Below are 14,008 nucleotides of genomic sequence, written 5' to 3' on the forward strand. Positions count from 1 at the left end.
AAAGGCTTCTTCTGTTCCACAAAAAATAAATAAATAAATAAATCCTTTTTCCTGCTTAAAAGAAATCTTTATTGTTTCCTCATTACAGAAGTAATACATGTTTGTTGCCAAAAACTAAACAGAAATACATTAATTTCTGTCTCTCCCTTTTTACTCAACTTTCCTTTGGTATCCTTTAGTCAAAATGCACAAGTTTCTCCATACAGGTCCTGAAAAACAATCATTCCTAGAAAATCTGCTTTTTCTGATACTGCTGGGAATAGGATATTTTCTTTCATGTTTCCCAATTAGTTACTAGAATAAAACCAAGTTATTTATTTTTATATATAACCCCCTAGTTGGTTATCCATTTTTTATAAGAAACTGAATAAAACAGAAAAGGTATGTCTCTACATGAAGACTCTGTCATATTTACTCTCTTCACAGGGTTTTCTTCCAAGTGACTAGTGGATGACACATTATTCATTTCCCATTAACCTTCACATTTCCTCATTCTTCTTTTAGGATTTGCCTTCACTATGGATACTCTGATGCTGACCAAGCTGAAAGGTAAACCTGAAAGCTTTTCCACATACATTACACACATAGGGTTTCTTCCAAGTATGGACAGTCTGATGTATAATACAGTCAGAACTAAAGCTGAAGCCTTTGCCACATTCCACACATCGGAAAGGTTTTTCACCAGTGTGGCTTCTCTGATGCCGGATTAAATGAGCATTGATGTGGAATGCTTTCCCACACTCCTTGCACTGAAAGGGTTTCTCTCCAGTATGGATTCTCTGGTGCACAATATAGTCAGAACTACAGCTGAATGCTTTCTCACATTCCATACACTTGAAAGGTTTTTCCCCAGTATGTATCCGCTGATGCCTAGTTAACTTGGCATTGATGCTGAAGGCTTTCCCACATTCCTTACACTGAAAGGGCTTTTCTCCTGTATGGATTCGGTAATGATCAAGTAGGTTTCTTTTAGAAGTAAAGCATTTCCCACATTCGTTACATTCAAAGGGCTTCTCCCCAGTGTGAATTCTCTGATGTTGCATTAATTTTGCATTAACATTAAAGGCCTTTCCACACTCCTTACACTCAAAGGGCTTTTCCCCAGTATGGATTCTCAGATGCTGTCGGAGCTGAGAGTTACACCTGAAGGTTTTCCCACATTCATTACACTCATAGGGCTTTTCACCTGTGTGGACTCTCTGGTGCTGTATTAACTTCCCTTTAACACTAAAGGCTTTCCCACATTCTCTGCACTCATAGGGTTTCTCACCTGTGTGGATTCTTTGATGTTGAACAAGTTTTGCATTATTATTGAAGGCTTTTCCACACTCATTGCACTGATAGGGCTTTTCTCCAGTATGTATACTCTGATGCTGCCTGAGCTGAGAGCTGCATCTGAAGCCTTTCCCACACTCAAGACACTCATAAGGTTTCTCTCCAGTGTGAATTCTTTGATGTTGAATTAATTTTGCATTAACGTTGAATGCTTTCCCACAGTCATTACACTCATATGGTTTCTCCCCAGTGTGGATTCTTTGATGTGTAATATATGCAGAACTGCAGCTGAAGCCATTTCCACACTCCTGGCACTGATAAGGCTTCTCTCCTGTATGAATCCTCTGGTGTCTGCTTAGACTCCCATTAACGCTAAAGGCTTTTCCACACACCTTACAATGATAAGGTTTTTCTCCACTATGGATTGTCTGATGTGTGTTATAGTGTGAACTGTAACTGAAGCATTTCCCACACTCCACACATTTGAAAGGTTTCTCTGTACTATGTAGTCTCTGATGCCAAATTAATTCTGCATTAACAGTGAAGGCTTTGCCACACTCTGAACACTGATAAGGCTTCTCTCCATTGTAGTTTTCTAGATGCTGATTAACTTGAGATTCACATCTAAAGGTTTCCACTAATTCTTCACATTTCAAAGGTCTTTCTTCTGTAGTAATTATTTCATGATTAGGAAGTGTTGGGTCAAAGCTGAAGGCTTTTTCCAGTCCTACATACTCACTGGAGGTGGTATGATTCAGAGAAACATTTGGAGTCTGAATGAATAAATATTCCCCTGTGGAGCTTTTCTCATTTTCCACTCTTCCATCAGTAGTACTGTTAATTTCCCTCTTCATACTTCCTGTAGAGTGGACTTCCTGTTGTTGCTCTAGTATACAGGTTTCTAAAAGGTTTGTTTTCTGGGAAAAGTCCATCTGAAGTTCAAATGATATACTATATTTTTCTTCACACATATCCTTTGCTATATTATTGTCAGTCTGGATATCAATATCTACTATAAAAATAGAAAATGTAGAAATGCTATATAAGAATCACTTTAGAAGAAATAATAATCAGAGTACTGTTTATTTTAGACAGGGTCTTGTTTTGTAACCCAGGCTGGCCCTGAACTCCTGACTCTTCTGCTTTTGTCTCCTAAATGCTATACTTACATGTATGCATCACCATGTCCAGATCTTCAAAGAAAGGAGACTAGGTCAAATAATTTACAGTTCATCCATAAGGTGGAATAATACATTGTTGTAAAATCCATCCAGAAATACTGAAAAGATGTGTAAGATGTACTGTGAAATGGAAAAAATAAGCTGAAAAGCAGTACACAGGGGAAATTCTATTTGAGTGAAGAAAAATAAAAAGGGCAGATATATATGTATATAAATTTGTGGAAGAATACACACAAAAAAAACATATACACTGGCCTAGGATGTTTGGTAGATTCCCTGCCTCCTTACTTTATACACTTTCTATACTGTTTTGAGTATGTCAGTATTACATATGTTAAAATAATAATTACACAAGATTAACAATCTGTGAAGTATGGCAGCAAATGCCTGTGGTCCCAGCCAGTGAGAAGTATGGGCAGAAGGATCAGGAGTTGAAGGTCATCCTCGGTTACATCGTGAGTTCAAGGGAAGCCTAGGATATATGAGACCTCACCTCAAAAAAAAAAAAAAAAAAAAAATGATGCCAGGCATGGGGGCGCATGCCTTTAATCCCAGCTCTCAGGCGGCAGAGGTTAAGTGGATCACCATGAGTTCAAGGCCATCCTGAGACTACATAGTGAATTCCAGGTCAGTCTGGGCCAGAATGAAAAACCCTACCTCGAAAAACAAAAACTGCTTTATTAAGCTACAGCTATATAAGAGACTATCCAAGTTACCAAGTACAGACTTTTATTCTAGCATGACTGCCAATGTGAATTACACTAAATTAACTTCATCTCTAGAAGTCATATTCCTCTTGACAAGACTTAATATAACTGACCTCAAAAGGTCAAACAGGTTTTCTGATAGGTGAATTATCTATTATAATAGACTTTCCCAGTAAGGACCAAACCTAGGGCCTCATGAATATTAGGAAAATGCTCTGTTATTCTATTTTTTAAGTATAAATTTTCACATCAAAAACCTTCATCTTCTACCTTCTCTTGCAGTAAACATGCAAGTTCCAGTAAGTAAGATTTAAACAGAAATCTCTAGGAAGGAATTATGAGAAAAAACATTTTTTAAAGGTCAACTGCCAGCTTAGGCCTCATTCCCTCCAAGTTCCCCTTCTGCCTACATACAACCTGTTTGATTCCTCACCTCCAAACAGATGATAATAATGTTTCCATCCTCAGCTAAAACTGTGATGGGCTGTTCAGAGGCTAAGATTTCAGGACCATCTACTGCCTACAGAATGAGATCCAAACACCTCCTTCGATTAGGGGCCTCATGACATGAACTGAAATGCAGGCTCTGTGCTGGGAACTAGATTTGCTGGCAAGCTGCACACCTGTAAGAACCCCAAGTGATTTATACATCAGTGTCTGAGCAACATGACATTAGGGACACTTCAATTTATATCTTCTATGTACAGACCTCTTCTTACTCCCAAAATAAAAATAGGACTTAATTGGGCTGGAGAGATGTCTTAGCAGTTAAGGTGTTTGCATACAAGATTACTCAGGGCCCATGTAAGCCAGACACACAAGAAGGCACATGCCTCTGGAGTTTGTCTGCAGTGGCTGGAGAGGCCCTGGTGTACCCATTTTCCCTCCCTCCCTCTCTCAAATAAATGAGTAAAATATATTTGAAAAATATGACAATTAAGCACACACCAAGATTGATAGTTGGTATGTGTTAAGTCATTTAACTATCAACCCCAGAATGAGAACTATTGCCTCCTTTCATCATCATCCCATTTTCAGAAGTGAGCTCACTGGGCCACTGTGATCTCAAACAACTGACCTGCTCAAAGTCACAAACCAGGAAGAAACACAATTGGGTGTAAAAGGTTATGCTTTTTAGCCACTTTTGCCTATTGGTATAAAAAAGTTGTAAGTGCTACATCGTCTACATTAAGTAGACATTGTTAGAAAATGGTCAGGACCCACAAATCCATTATGTTTGAAAAGAGTGGAATTCCAAAATTAGGATTGCAAAGAGTCAAATAGGACATTTGAAAAAAATCTGTAAAGATTTACAGAAATCTGTAAAGACAAACAGAATAGGCCTAGTCCTATAAATCATCCAAATTTACTTCCAAGGCCCTGAGTCCAACCCTATGCAGCCCCAAAAAAGCAAACTAAAAGGGATCCATTTCTTTGCATGGACAGCTAATAAATGTGGCAGGTTTGGATGCTGCTAGGAAATCTGTGCCTTGCTTACCACTGCAGAGGCTCTGGGGGTCTATTCCAGTTCTAGTGGCTAGTTGAGACAAGGCCAGCAGCTCACCTTTTCCCTCTAGTTGTGAGATCATAGCAGGTTTGAGAAGTGGAAATCCTGGTTTGGAAAAAGGAAACACAAAGATGATTAATCTACAAAATTGAGTTCCTAACCTATTCTCAGACTGCCTCAACAATGGGGGCTTTGAAGGTAAAAGCTCTGGGAAAGGTGAGAGGAGGAATGAGAAGCATCAGACTGTGAGCCAAGGGACAACATGCAGAGCAAGATGGCAGTCTGCCCAATGGGAAACCACTTTCTGACCATGACCAGAAATATTCAGAGTCTAGTAAGATCCTTTAAAAAAAACTCAAGCTACAGTAGTACAGCAAGGGGCAATTTGAAGATAGCCCCATGGAACAGGATGTATTTTTCATATTGCACTCAAAACACAGCTTCCCTTGGGTTGATCAAAAGTATCTATCAGTCTTAGTAACATCTTACGTTGGCCTTTCCAAGCATTCTACATTAAGGAGATCAGAAATGACCTAGGGTCCCATTCATAAAGGATTACCAGACCCCAACCTGACACCTGTCAGGGACAAGGGATCCAGAAAACCCCAAATGACAGAAAGGCCTTACCCAGGGAAGCCACATTCCTGTAATTCTCCAGCATCACATCCCTGTACAGGGCCCTCTGTGCAGGCGACAGGCCATCCCATTCCATCTGGGTGAAGTATACAGCCACATCCTCAAAGGTCACCATCTTCTGAAAGAATAGGTTCCTGCTGCCCTACGTCCAATTCCATGGCTCAGGCCCTAAGTGAGGAGCAGAGGGCAAAATAAGGGCTTGGGGAGGGAGATGTGCACATGAAGTAATGAAGGAGAGTTGAAAAGAAAAGCACCAGGGAAGTAAACGTTGGAGTATGGGATACTGGTGTTCTCTCTTTACATCAGTGGCCAAACAGCAGCAATGGTCAGCTCTGGAGTGTGACGCTGATGGGACACCATTCAGCAGGGCTGCGGCATCCAAGATGTTCTTTGGCAGGGCCAAGAAGTCTTTCAGCGACTTCCTAGAGTACCTGTTTTCTGACAGTTTGCGCTATTGCTATCTTTTCCTTAAAATGTTTGGAATTATTATGTTTATTACAACTTATTTTTACATTCATTTTCCCCTTCCAAGTAATAATAGGGAATCCAATTCAGATCTATGTATACAGTCACCAATGATTAAACAGGAAAATATTGTTTCTATAGAAATTTCTGAGGCTGTAATGTTTAAACAGGTAAACAGATTATGGATCCTGAAACTATGACTAGTTTGAATGTACAGTTTCTTAACACCATAAATGTAGATTTCACCTAATGAGACATGTTCCTCACAATGCTATGCTACTTGCCTTACCAATTGTTCCCAAGAAACATTACTTACAAGAAAATTCTTGTTGTTGAGATGATTACAGGAATTAATGGGCACATTCCCTGAACCTACAGATGACTTATTAGAAAAGGAGTCTGAAATGCTAGGGAGCAAAGTAAAAATTTTTCAAATAATTGGATTGGGCCCACACAAGGAAGTAAAACAGAATATGTAACTTTTAGAATTAACAATAGAGTTTGGTGGGCTCCTAAAGGAACAACATCAATGCAAAATACTGGTTGGATAGATCAACCTTTACCATATAGAGGAGCACACATTAATGGAGTAAGGATGGTCTAGAAAAACGGAAAAAGAGTTAAACATCAAAATCTTCCTTTTATGGAAAGACTTGCAAGGTCAGGACCAAACTGTAAAATGGAGCAACAAAGAAAGGTCATAGAGAGACAATTAAATCAGTACTGGATTAGAAATAGACAAACATCTTGATATTCAGGCCACAAGATAATATTATGTAGAGAATGGCTAACACTGCTCTTTCTAAGGTAAAAACTGTCTATCACCTTATAGCTGCAAGAGCTACCTGCCAGGCTCTGGGCTAGTTTCCATGAGCCTGGGTAAAATATTAACCAGCTTACAATCCTTGACTTTCTTGTTTAAGATATTATCAGAATGTATATGGGGCAAGAGGTTCATGAGTTAAGCAGAAGTAGGGGAAACCAAGGAGAGTATTGAGCAAGATTTCTTAGAGAACAGAAGTTACATGAATAAGTTGCTATGTCTTGCTTGCAAAAAAAATAATAATAATGTATTGTAAAGTATAAATAAAGAAGCAGAGTTTTGCTCTGCGTCCAGTGTGCTTCACTTGAACTACTGGCCAACATCACTTCTCACAATGCCAACTCCACACATCCCCTTCGAGTTCTACAACCCCGCTGAGGCTGGACGTCGGAACATCATTTACACTGATAGAGGTAATATAGGGGCTGGAGAGATGGCTAAGCGGTGAAAGGCACTTGCTTGCAAAGCCTGATGGTTCAATGCCCTAGCCCTTATATTATCCTCCTGCAGTGGCAGGAGGCCCTGATGTGCCCATTCTGTCTGTCTGTCTGTCTCCCCCTCACCCCCGTCTGTCTCTCAAATAAATTAAAAAAAAACAACAAAACTTTAAAACCCTACTCCCCCAACCCAGCCAAGAATAGTCCTGGCTTCTTTTTGAATTTTTTTTTCATTTATTTATTCATAAGGAAAGTGAGGGGGGAGAGGGAGAGAGAAGGAGAGAAAGGAAGAGAGAGAATGGGCACTTCAGGACCTCTTGCCACTGCAAACAAATTCCAGATGCATGTGTCACTCTTTGCTTTGTGTGGGTACTGGGGAATCAAATACAGGATGTCAGACTTTGCAAGCAAGGACCTTTAACTGCTAAGCCATCTCTCCAGCCCCTAGTCCTGGCTTCTATCTCATCTGCCACCTCACTTCCCAAGGGTCAGGGCCTTGCTGCATCATCACTCACAGGAAGGAAGCTCAGTGCTTCATACCTACCATGGCACCTACACAGAAGGGGAATGTCAGTACTAAAGGGTCATGCAAGGCACATAGTATGCAACCTGCAGCAAGTAAGCCTCAACCATCATACTAGTGTTAATTGGACTAGGATTATTCCCAACCTGTTTCCATAGACATCCATGGATGAGCCACATGAAGTTCCTGGAAGTGTATGGAAATTTTGACGTTCAGGATTACTTTAGCAGGTAGAAGGTTGACAACTCTTATGAGAAACATGAAGTCTGGTTGGACATGGTACCACATGCCTACAATCCCAGCATTTGGAAGGCTGTAGCAAAAGGAAGAGTTCAGGCCAGCCTAGACTACATACTAAGACCTTGTCTAAAGGACAAAACCAAACCAACCAGAAAACCCATGAAGTCTGAGCCACTGCATTTCTAACCCCTGCAAACTTCATGAGGATACTGTTCCATGTGACTTATTCAACCCTCCCTTGATCTCACTCCCAATCATCTTTTGCTTTCCTCCTAATCAGAGGCACAGCCATCCTTCTCAATGATGTGCTCATCTTCTCCACCACCCCTGCCACTTCTTTGAGCACCCCAAACTTCTGTGACTCTTCTCATTCACATTCATGCACAGAGCCTTCCATGGCCAGCTTTTCCAAAACCCAATTCATCAGGAGCCCTTTGCCAAGGAACTCCTGCACAGAGGAACAAAGACTCCTGTGCCTCAACTTTCTATGTTCACTTTCTTACTCCCTCCTCTGGTTCTGCCCCAGGCTCTGCCACCTGGCATCCCACCTTTCCCACAAGGTGCTGGTTAGCAGGTAGACACAGCTTCCACCCCAAGGGTCACTAGCTCTCTATATGAAGTGTCAAGAGGAAGAGCTGAAGAAACCACAGCTCACCTGGGGCCAAGCTGTCAGGAGCATGGCTGGCATCATCGGGTCTTCCTCTCCAAGAAGGGTTGGAGCTAAGAAACAGAGACAGAAAATATGAGGCAGGCAACCTCAACCAGGAACAAGACAGCCAGCATCCAGAGAGGAGCAGGAAGAGGAGCTGCCCAGGAAGAAGAGAGCGATCTGCTCATTGCTCAGTTCCCAGGACACCCCAGCTACAACTGATGCGTTGGTGCTGGCTACCAGGAACCCAAGCATCATTTAAGAATATTTATGGAATGCAAGCAAAGGCTAAAGAATAACAACTGACTCATGTATTAACAATTCAAATCAAGAGATAACATTACTTAGATACTTGACTCATTTACTTCTGTAAACAGACACATTCTTGGTCCCACTGCCAGGGAAGCAAGGCCGGATGAGCTGCCGTTCCAGGAAGAGGCCTGGAAGCCAGATTGCAAGAAGGCAGCTGTTCATTAATTTCCTGCCTGTTCCTTTAGAGTTCTCACTGTCCTCAAGAATCTTAATACTTGATAGGAATGATGGCACATGCCTGTGATCCTAGCACTATGAGATGGAGGCAGGAGGATCAAGAGTTTGGGGCCAGCCTGGGCTACATGGGACCCTATTTCAAAATCCTATGACTACTGTGGAGGTCTTGGTGAGTCAGCCTCCTGCATGGTCCAGGCTAATGATAAGGACTGAAAGTGAGGTATCAAGCTGCCTCCTCATACTACCCTACTGTCTGATCATAAACATGCCAAGTGGTGGCTTTCTGCAGCTCCACAGAGACAATGGATGCTTTGTGAAGCTGTGCAAGGACCTATACTACATACAACTAGTTCCTGCCCAGGGTTTCTCTGATATCCTCTGTGAGACACCTGCTGGATATGCAGAGGAGTTGGGCTACTCTAGACCAACAGGGGACAGAAATCAATGCATAAGTGCTTTCTCCATAAGCCCAACCCCAAGGTGGACACTCTTGAGACTCCAATGCTCCTCAAAGACACTGAAAGACAAAAGTTGTCAAAGCCCAAGCCTGACATGGCACCCTTCTATTGGCTTGTCAAATCACACTAATTTGATCTAAGAAAGCCTCCCTACTCATAAACTTGGGTCCTTCCCAGTATAAAGTTGCTGGCTAACTCAGTATATAAACAAATTGAAAACCTAACTTAGGAATTTGTCTTATATAGCTGAATCTCAGCAATCACAGAGGCCAAGCTCATTAAACCCAGTTCAAATAAGGCAAACACCAGGTACTAACCAACTGAACTGGCTGTCTCTCACTCTGGTCTCTTGCCGGACATTTCCCTTTTGCTGTCTACATGTTATCCAGTCATGTGGCAGCCTCCATGTCTTACTCAACTTGTTCGGATGTTGGAGTTACCAGATTACCAAATCATTTTTCACTCAGTTAAACTCAGTCATTTAACTTGTCTAAAGGTTTTCCTCTTAATAGTTTTCCTCCTCCTGTTTATTTTTTTTAATGTTTTTTTAACTTTTTATTTATTTTATTTGAGAGCGAGACACACAGAGAGAAAGACAGATAGAGGGAGAGAGAGAATGGGCGCGCCAGGGCTTCCAGCCTCTGCAAATGAACTCCAGACGCGTGCGCCCCTTGTGCATCTGGCTAACGTGGGACCTGGGGAACCGAGCCTCAAACCGGGGTCCTTAGGCTTCACAGGCAAGTGCTTAACTGCTAAGCCATCTCTCCAGCCCCCTCCTTCTGTTTTATCATCTGTGCCCTTCACTCTGTCCAGGTGACCATATTCACAAATGTCCACCAACAAATTTTTGTCCCATGGTTTTTTGGGGGGTGGAGGGAGGAAGCATACCACAAATGCTTCCTAATTTTTTCAACCCTCTTGATATTGCACAAGTTATCATTTCCTATTTGACAACTGAAGACTATGCAGTCATAAATTTTCCTCTGGGTGCATTATTAGCCACATTCTGGAGGTTTTTACATTCTATGTTTTACTTTCTAGTTTGCATTAGTTAGTTAGTTAGTTAGTTGGTTAGTTAGTTAAGAGAGGGGGCAGGCAGACAAACAGAACAGGAACAGGTACATGAGGGCCACTAGCCACTGCCAACAAACTCCAGACACATGCACCACCTTGTGCATCTGGCTTTATGTGGGTACTGGGAAATCAAACCAAGACCTTTAGGCTTTGCAGGCAAGTACCTTAACTGCTGAGCCATCTCTTCAGCCCTTAATTTCTATCTTGGACTCATTTCACAACTTTGTTTTGTCTCTAACTTAATAATTACTTAAAATACACTGATGCTGTTTACATTTTCTCTACTACAATGTTCTGGCTTTATTGTATGTCTAAATAAACTGACCTATTAACTTATACTTCAGAGATTTTGAGGGTGTATGGCATAAGTGTTCATTTTGTAAAATATCATTTGGTATTTAAAAACATATTCTACAATGGAAGAATTTCTAATTCTATTTGAACCTAACAAGTCAACTCGCCCTAATCCTTTTCTACAAACCAAAGAAAGATTAGTATACTGTCCATCTCAAAAGATGCCAAATGCATTTTTAAAAATTCAATATTCATGCCTAATTTTAAAGATGTATATGTACAAAAACATTTTATATTAGAACCATTTCTCATAGCAAAACACCCTACATGTCCACTGAGAATACATAAGTACATTTTGTAGTGTTTTTACAATTGAACCTTACCCAACAGTTACACAGCCCAATGATTTTAGAAACAGAGTACCAGATTATCCAAGTACCAAGTGAGTAGACACTAAAATGGTTTTTAGAAAATAAAATTGTTTATAGATAAACATATATAGGATACATTCTAAAACAGGCTATGATTAATGCAAAATTCAATATAGTTGTTAGCTCTGCGGTGAGAGGCTGGAAGTTTGCTGAAGAGCACAGACAGATACAGCAATACACACAAAATGTTATCTAAATGAAGCACGGTGGCACACACCTTTAATTCCAACACTTGGGAAGCAGAGGTAGAAGGATCACTGTGAGTTCAAGGCCAGCCAGAGACTACAAAGTAAGATCCAGGTCAGTCTGGACTAGAGTGAGATTCTATCTTGAAAAACTGGAAAAAAAAAAAAAAAGTTATCTAACCAGGCATGATGATGCAAGCCTTTGATCCCAGCACTCAGGAGGCAGAAGTAAGAGGATTGCTTAGAGTTTGAGGCCAGCCTGAGATTACATAGTGAATTCCAAATAAGCCTGGGCTAGAGCCAGACCCTACCTTGAAAAAAAATGTTATCTAAATTGGGTGACATGCTCAGATTGCTACAATTTTTCTTTTACACACACACACACACACACACACACACACACACGGGATGGATGTTAAGAACCCAAAATGGAATACACAAAAAAGCAAATGAGCCTAATTATACTAAACCTGTTGACTAACATAACCACACTGAAGTGGTGGGGAGAAAAAGAACTCAGCAACTTTGGGAAAACCATATTTTGACTAAACACTGTATGGCTAAAGACAAAAAAAAAAAAAAAAAAAAAGTCTGTAGCCAGGTACTGTACTCTAGGTAGCAAACATGCTTAATACAGGGATACCGACAAAGAATAGGAGCAAGACAGCTTTTGTGTAAGTAGTAAGCCAGGGCCAGAGCCCCAAGGATGTGGACTTCACCTTGCTGGCCTTGGCAGGACTAGAATCCCTGTCCACCCCAGTCTCATTCAACATGGCTGCAAACAACTCCAAAGACAACTTCCTGTCTCTTCTTCAAGTCTTCCCAGGCTTAGCACACCGGTGGGCTGGCTCTTCTGAATCAGACTCCTGAGCTCATCAACCAAACGGGTCTCTCCTTTACACACTGGCGTCTGAGGATGAGGCTCATCCCAATTGGATGTCTGACCCATATGAATGGGCCTGGCGTATGTGTACAACTCTTCTTCTAGGCTTTTGGAACACCTGTGTTAAGTTTCTCTTGGTCTGGGCTAGACTGGGAAGGGGATTTCTTTTTGTCCGTGTGCTCTTCTCCTCTGCTACATGTGTGACTGCTCTTCAAGTTCCAAGTCCTTATTCTCTCTTCATCTTCTTTGATCCACTATGTGAGCGGGATCTTGTGGCTTGAGCTCTCCGCCTTGCTTTCCAGTATGTAAACCCCTTCTCCAGAGGTCTCCTCCGGAGAGACCTCTACCTGAGGGAGACTTTTCTCCATCACTCTTCCCCCTGCATGGCCGGGAAAAGACTTCTTTTGGCTTGAGCTTCCATGCTAGTCTTCCCTCTGAATCCTGACTCTCCTTAAAATAAACCTTATCATTTATAATCTGCCCTTCTCTGAGTTCATGGTTTCAATTCTTTGTTAACTTGCACAAAGACCCAAGTGGGGGAGAGGGGAGGCGGTTCCATAGACCTGGAATCTCCTGCATCTTTATGGAATCTAATCCCTCCTTGAACCCCAAAATCCTGCAGCAATTCTGAACCTACTTTGTGTACACTCTAGAAATGCGTAAAGCTGCAATTATATTGTAAAGCCATACCCTGAGAGAAGTAGGGCCGAGTTACCTTCAAGGGTCTCACATGCCCGCCAATGGCCCTGCTTGGCCGTGATTCAGGACCCTAGCATCCAGCAGGCACGCAGCCCAACGCTGAAACGCGTGTCGCTAAGTTCTGCACCTCCACAAAAGACTGGCGGGATCACAAGCACTGACACCTCCCTGGACACGCCGGCTGCTCAATGCCTGTGACGCACGCCTCGCCCTCCACGAGGCAGTACAAAGTAAGTGACCACCAAAATCCAAGCGGGTGCCGAGGAGACTGGGAAGGAACGCCGGCCTCGGGCCCCATCGGCACTGGCTGCGGGAGGCCCACATGCACCCAGGTGGAGAAGCGCCCCCAGGGCTCCGCCCGCCGCCCACACTCACCTCGGCCGCGGCGGCGCCCCGAGGCGCGGCAGGAAGTGCGTCACCAGGCACGCCCGGACCTCTCTAGGAACGGCGCGTCTCCCTCTCGGTGGTACTCTCGCCCCGCCTCCCGAGTCCGAGCCCGGTGCCGCCAGTGTCGCCCTCTTGCGGAGCTGGGAGACGCTGCAGCCGCCGTCTGCAGTCGGGGCTGGGCCGCGGGGAGCCTGCGTCTTAAAGCGCTTAGGGGCCACCCAGGCGGGCTGCGCCGGTGCGTCGCACGCTGTCATATATGTTGAAAAGGACCCGGTGCTCCCTTTTAAAATAAATCATTTGCAAGACTGATTTTTTTTTTCTCCAGTAGGCAGACTGTCCATGGAAGGATTTGTGGCGCTGCTAGCTCCCATCCGTAATGCAACCTCACCATCACCACCGCATATAGCAAAATACCCCGTCCCCAATTTCAAAATGAGTTCTGGAAGAGGGGAGACGGTACTAAAACCCAGTGAATTCGACCACCCTTAAAATCCTGCCCTCTGTCCCTTCCAGCTCTGCTCCCTGTCTCCCCCCATGCGTCCACACTGCAAGGTGATGGCTCCCCCCCTCACACACACACACCACACCCCTCTGATTTTTATCACACTCACTCTCCTCTCTTAACTCCCACCCCACTAGCTGCAATGCTGTTTTCTAAACCCAGA

The 14,008-nt window shown here is 42.8% G+C and overlaps 2 protein-coding genes across 23 annotated transcripts in view; both read right to left on the reverse strand.

The window, feature by feature from the left end:
- Tle7 (TLE family member 7) overlaps positions 1-5,375 on the reverse strand; it is a 27,647-nt gene extending 22,272 nt beyond the window's left edge. Inside the window, exons 1-2 of one of the 3 annotated variants that reach the window (XM_045155339.1) lie at positions 5,298-5,375; positions 4,728-4,775 (exon numbers count right to left, since the gene is read on the reverse strand). The gene's annotated coding sequence lies outside the window, so the exon portion shown is untranslated. Of the gene's footprint in view, positions 1-4,661; positions 4,776-5,297 lie in introns of those variants that run through there. The other 2 variants (XM_045155347.1, XM_045155355.1) reach the window with 2 other exon arrangements.
- Znf23 (zinc finger protein 23) lies at positions 46-13,395 on the reverse strand. Of its 20 annotated transcripts, none has more exons than XM_045155241.1 (6): positions 12,973-13,306; positions 8,450-8,514; positions 7,701-7,867; positions 5,298-5,474; positions 4,662-4,775; positions 46-2,287 (listed from the first exon to the last, which is right to left on the reverse strand). In XM_045155241.1, exons 4-6 carry the CDS (start codon positions 5,419-5,421, stop codon positions 501-503), a joined length of 2,025 nt encoding a protein of 674 aa, XP_045011176.1. In that variant the 5' UTR covers positions 5,422-5,474; positions 7,701-7,867; positions 8,450-8,514; positions 12,973-13,306; the 3' UTR covers positions 46-500. The 20 variants fall into 20 exon arrangements, with proteins under 20 accessions (XP_045011176.1, XP_045011151.1, XP_045011172.1 ...); XM_045155216.1 differs by lacking the exon at positions 7,701-7,867 and adding an exon at positions 12,094-12,636; XM_045155237.1 differs by lacking the exon at positions 12,973-13,306 and adding an exon at positions 12,094-12,845.
- Between the last annotated feature and the right edge of the window lie 613 nt (positions 13,396-14,008).

Source organism: Jaculus jaculus, chromosome 1, assembly GCF_020740685.1.
Source record: "Jaculus jaculus isolate mJacJac1 chromosome 1, mJacJac1.mat.Y.cur, whole genome shotgun sequence".
Taxonomy (NCBI): domain Eukaryota; kingdom Metazoa; phylum Chordata; class Mammalia; order Rodentia; family Dipodidae; genus Jaculus; species Jaculus jaculus.

Excerpts from the sequence above, each read along its gene's own strand:
- Znf23 (XM_045155211.1), bottom strand. The coding sequence starts at position 5,421 with ATGGTGACCTTTGAGGATGTGGCTGTATACTTCACCCAGATGGAATGG. Across the intron at positions 4,776-5,297 it reads CAGGAATGTGGCTTCCCTGG|GATTTCCACTTCTCAAACCT; the intron begins GTAAGGCCTTTC and ends TTTCCAAACCAG. Across the intron at positions 2,288-4,661 it reads CCCCCAGAGCCTCTGCAGTG|TAGATATTGATATCCAGACT; the intron begins GTAAGCAAGGCA and ends CTATTTTTATAG.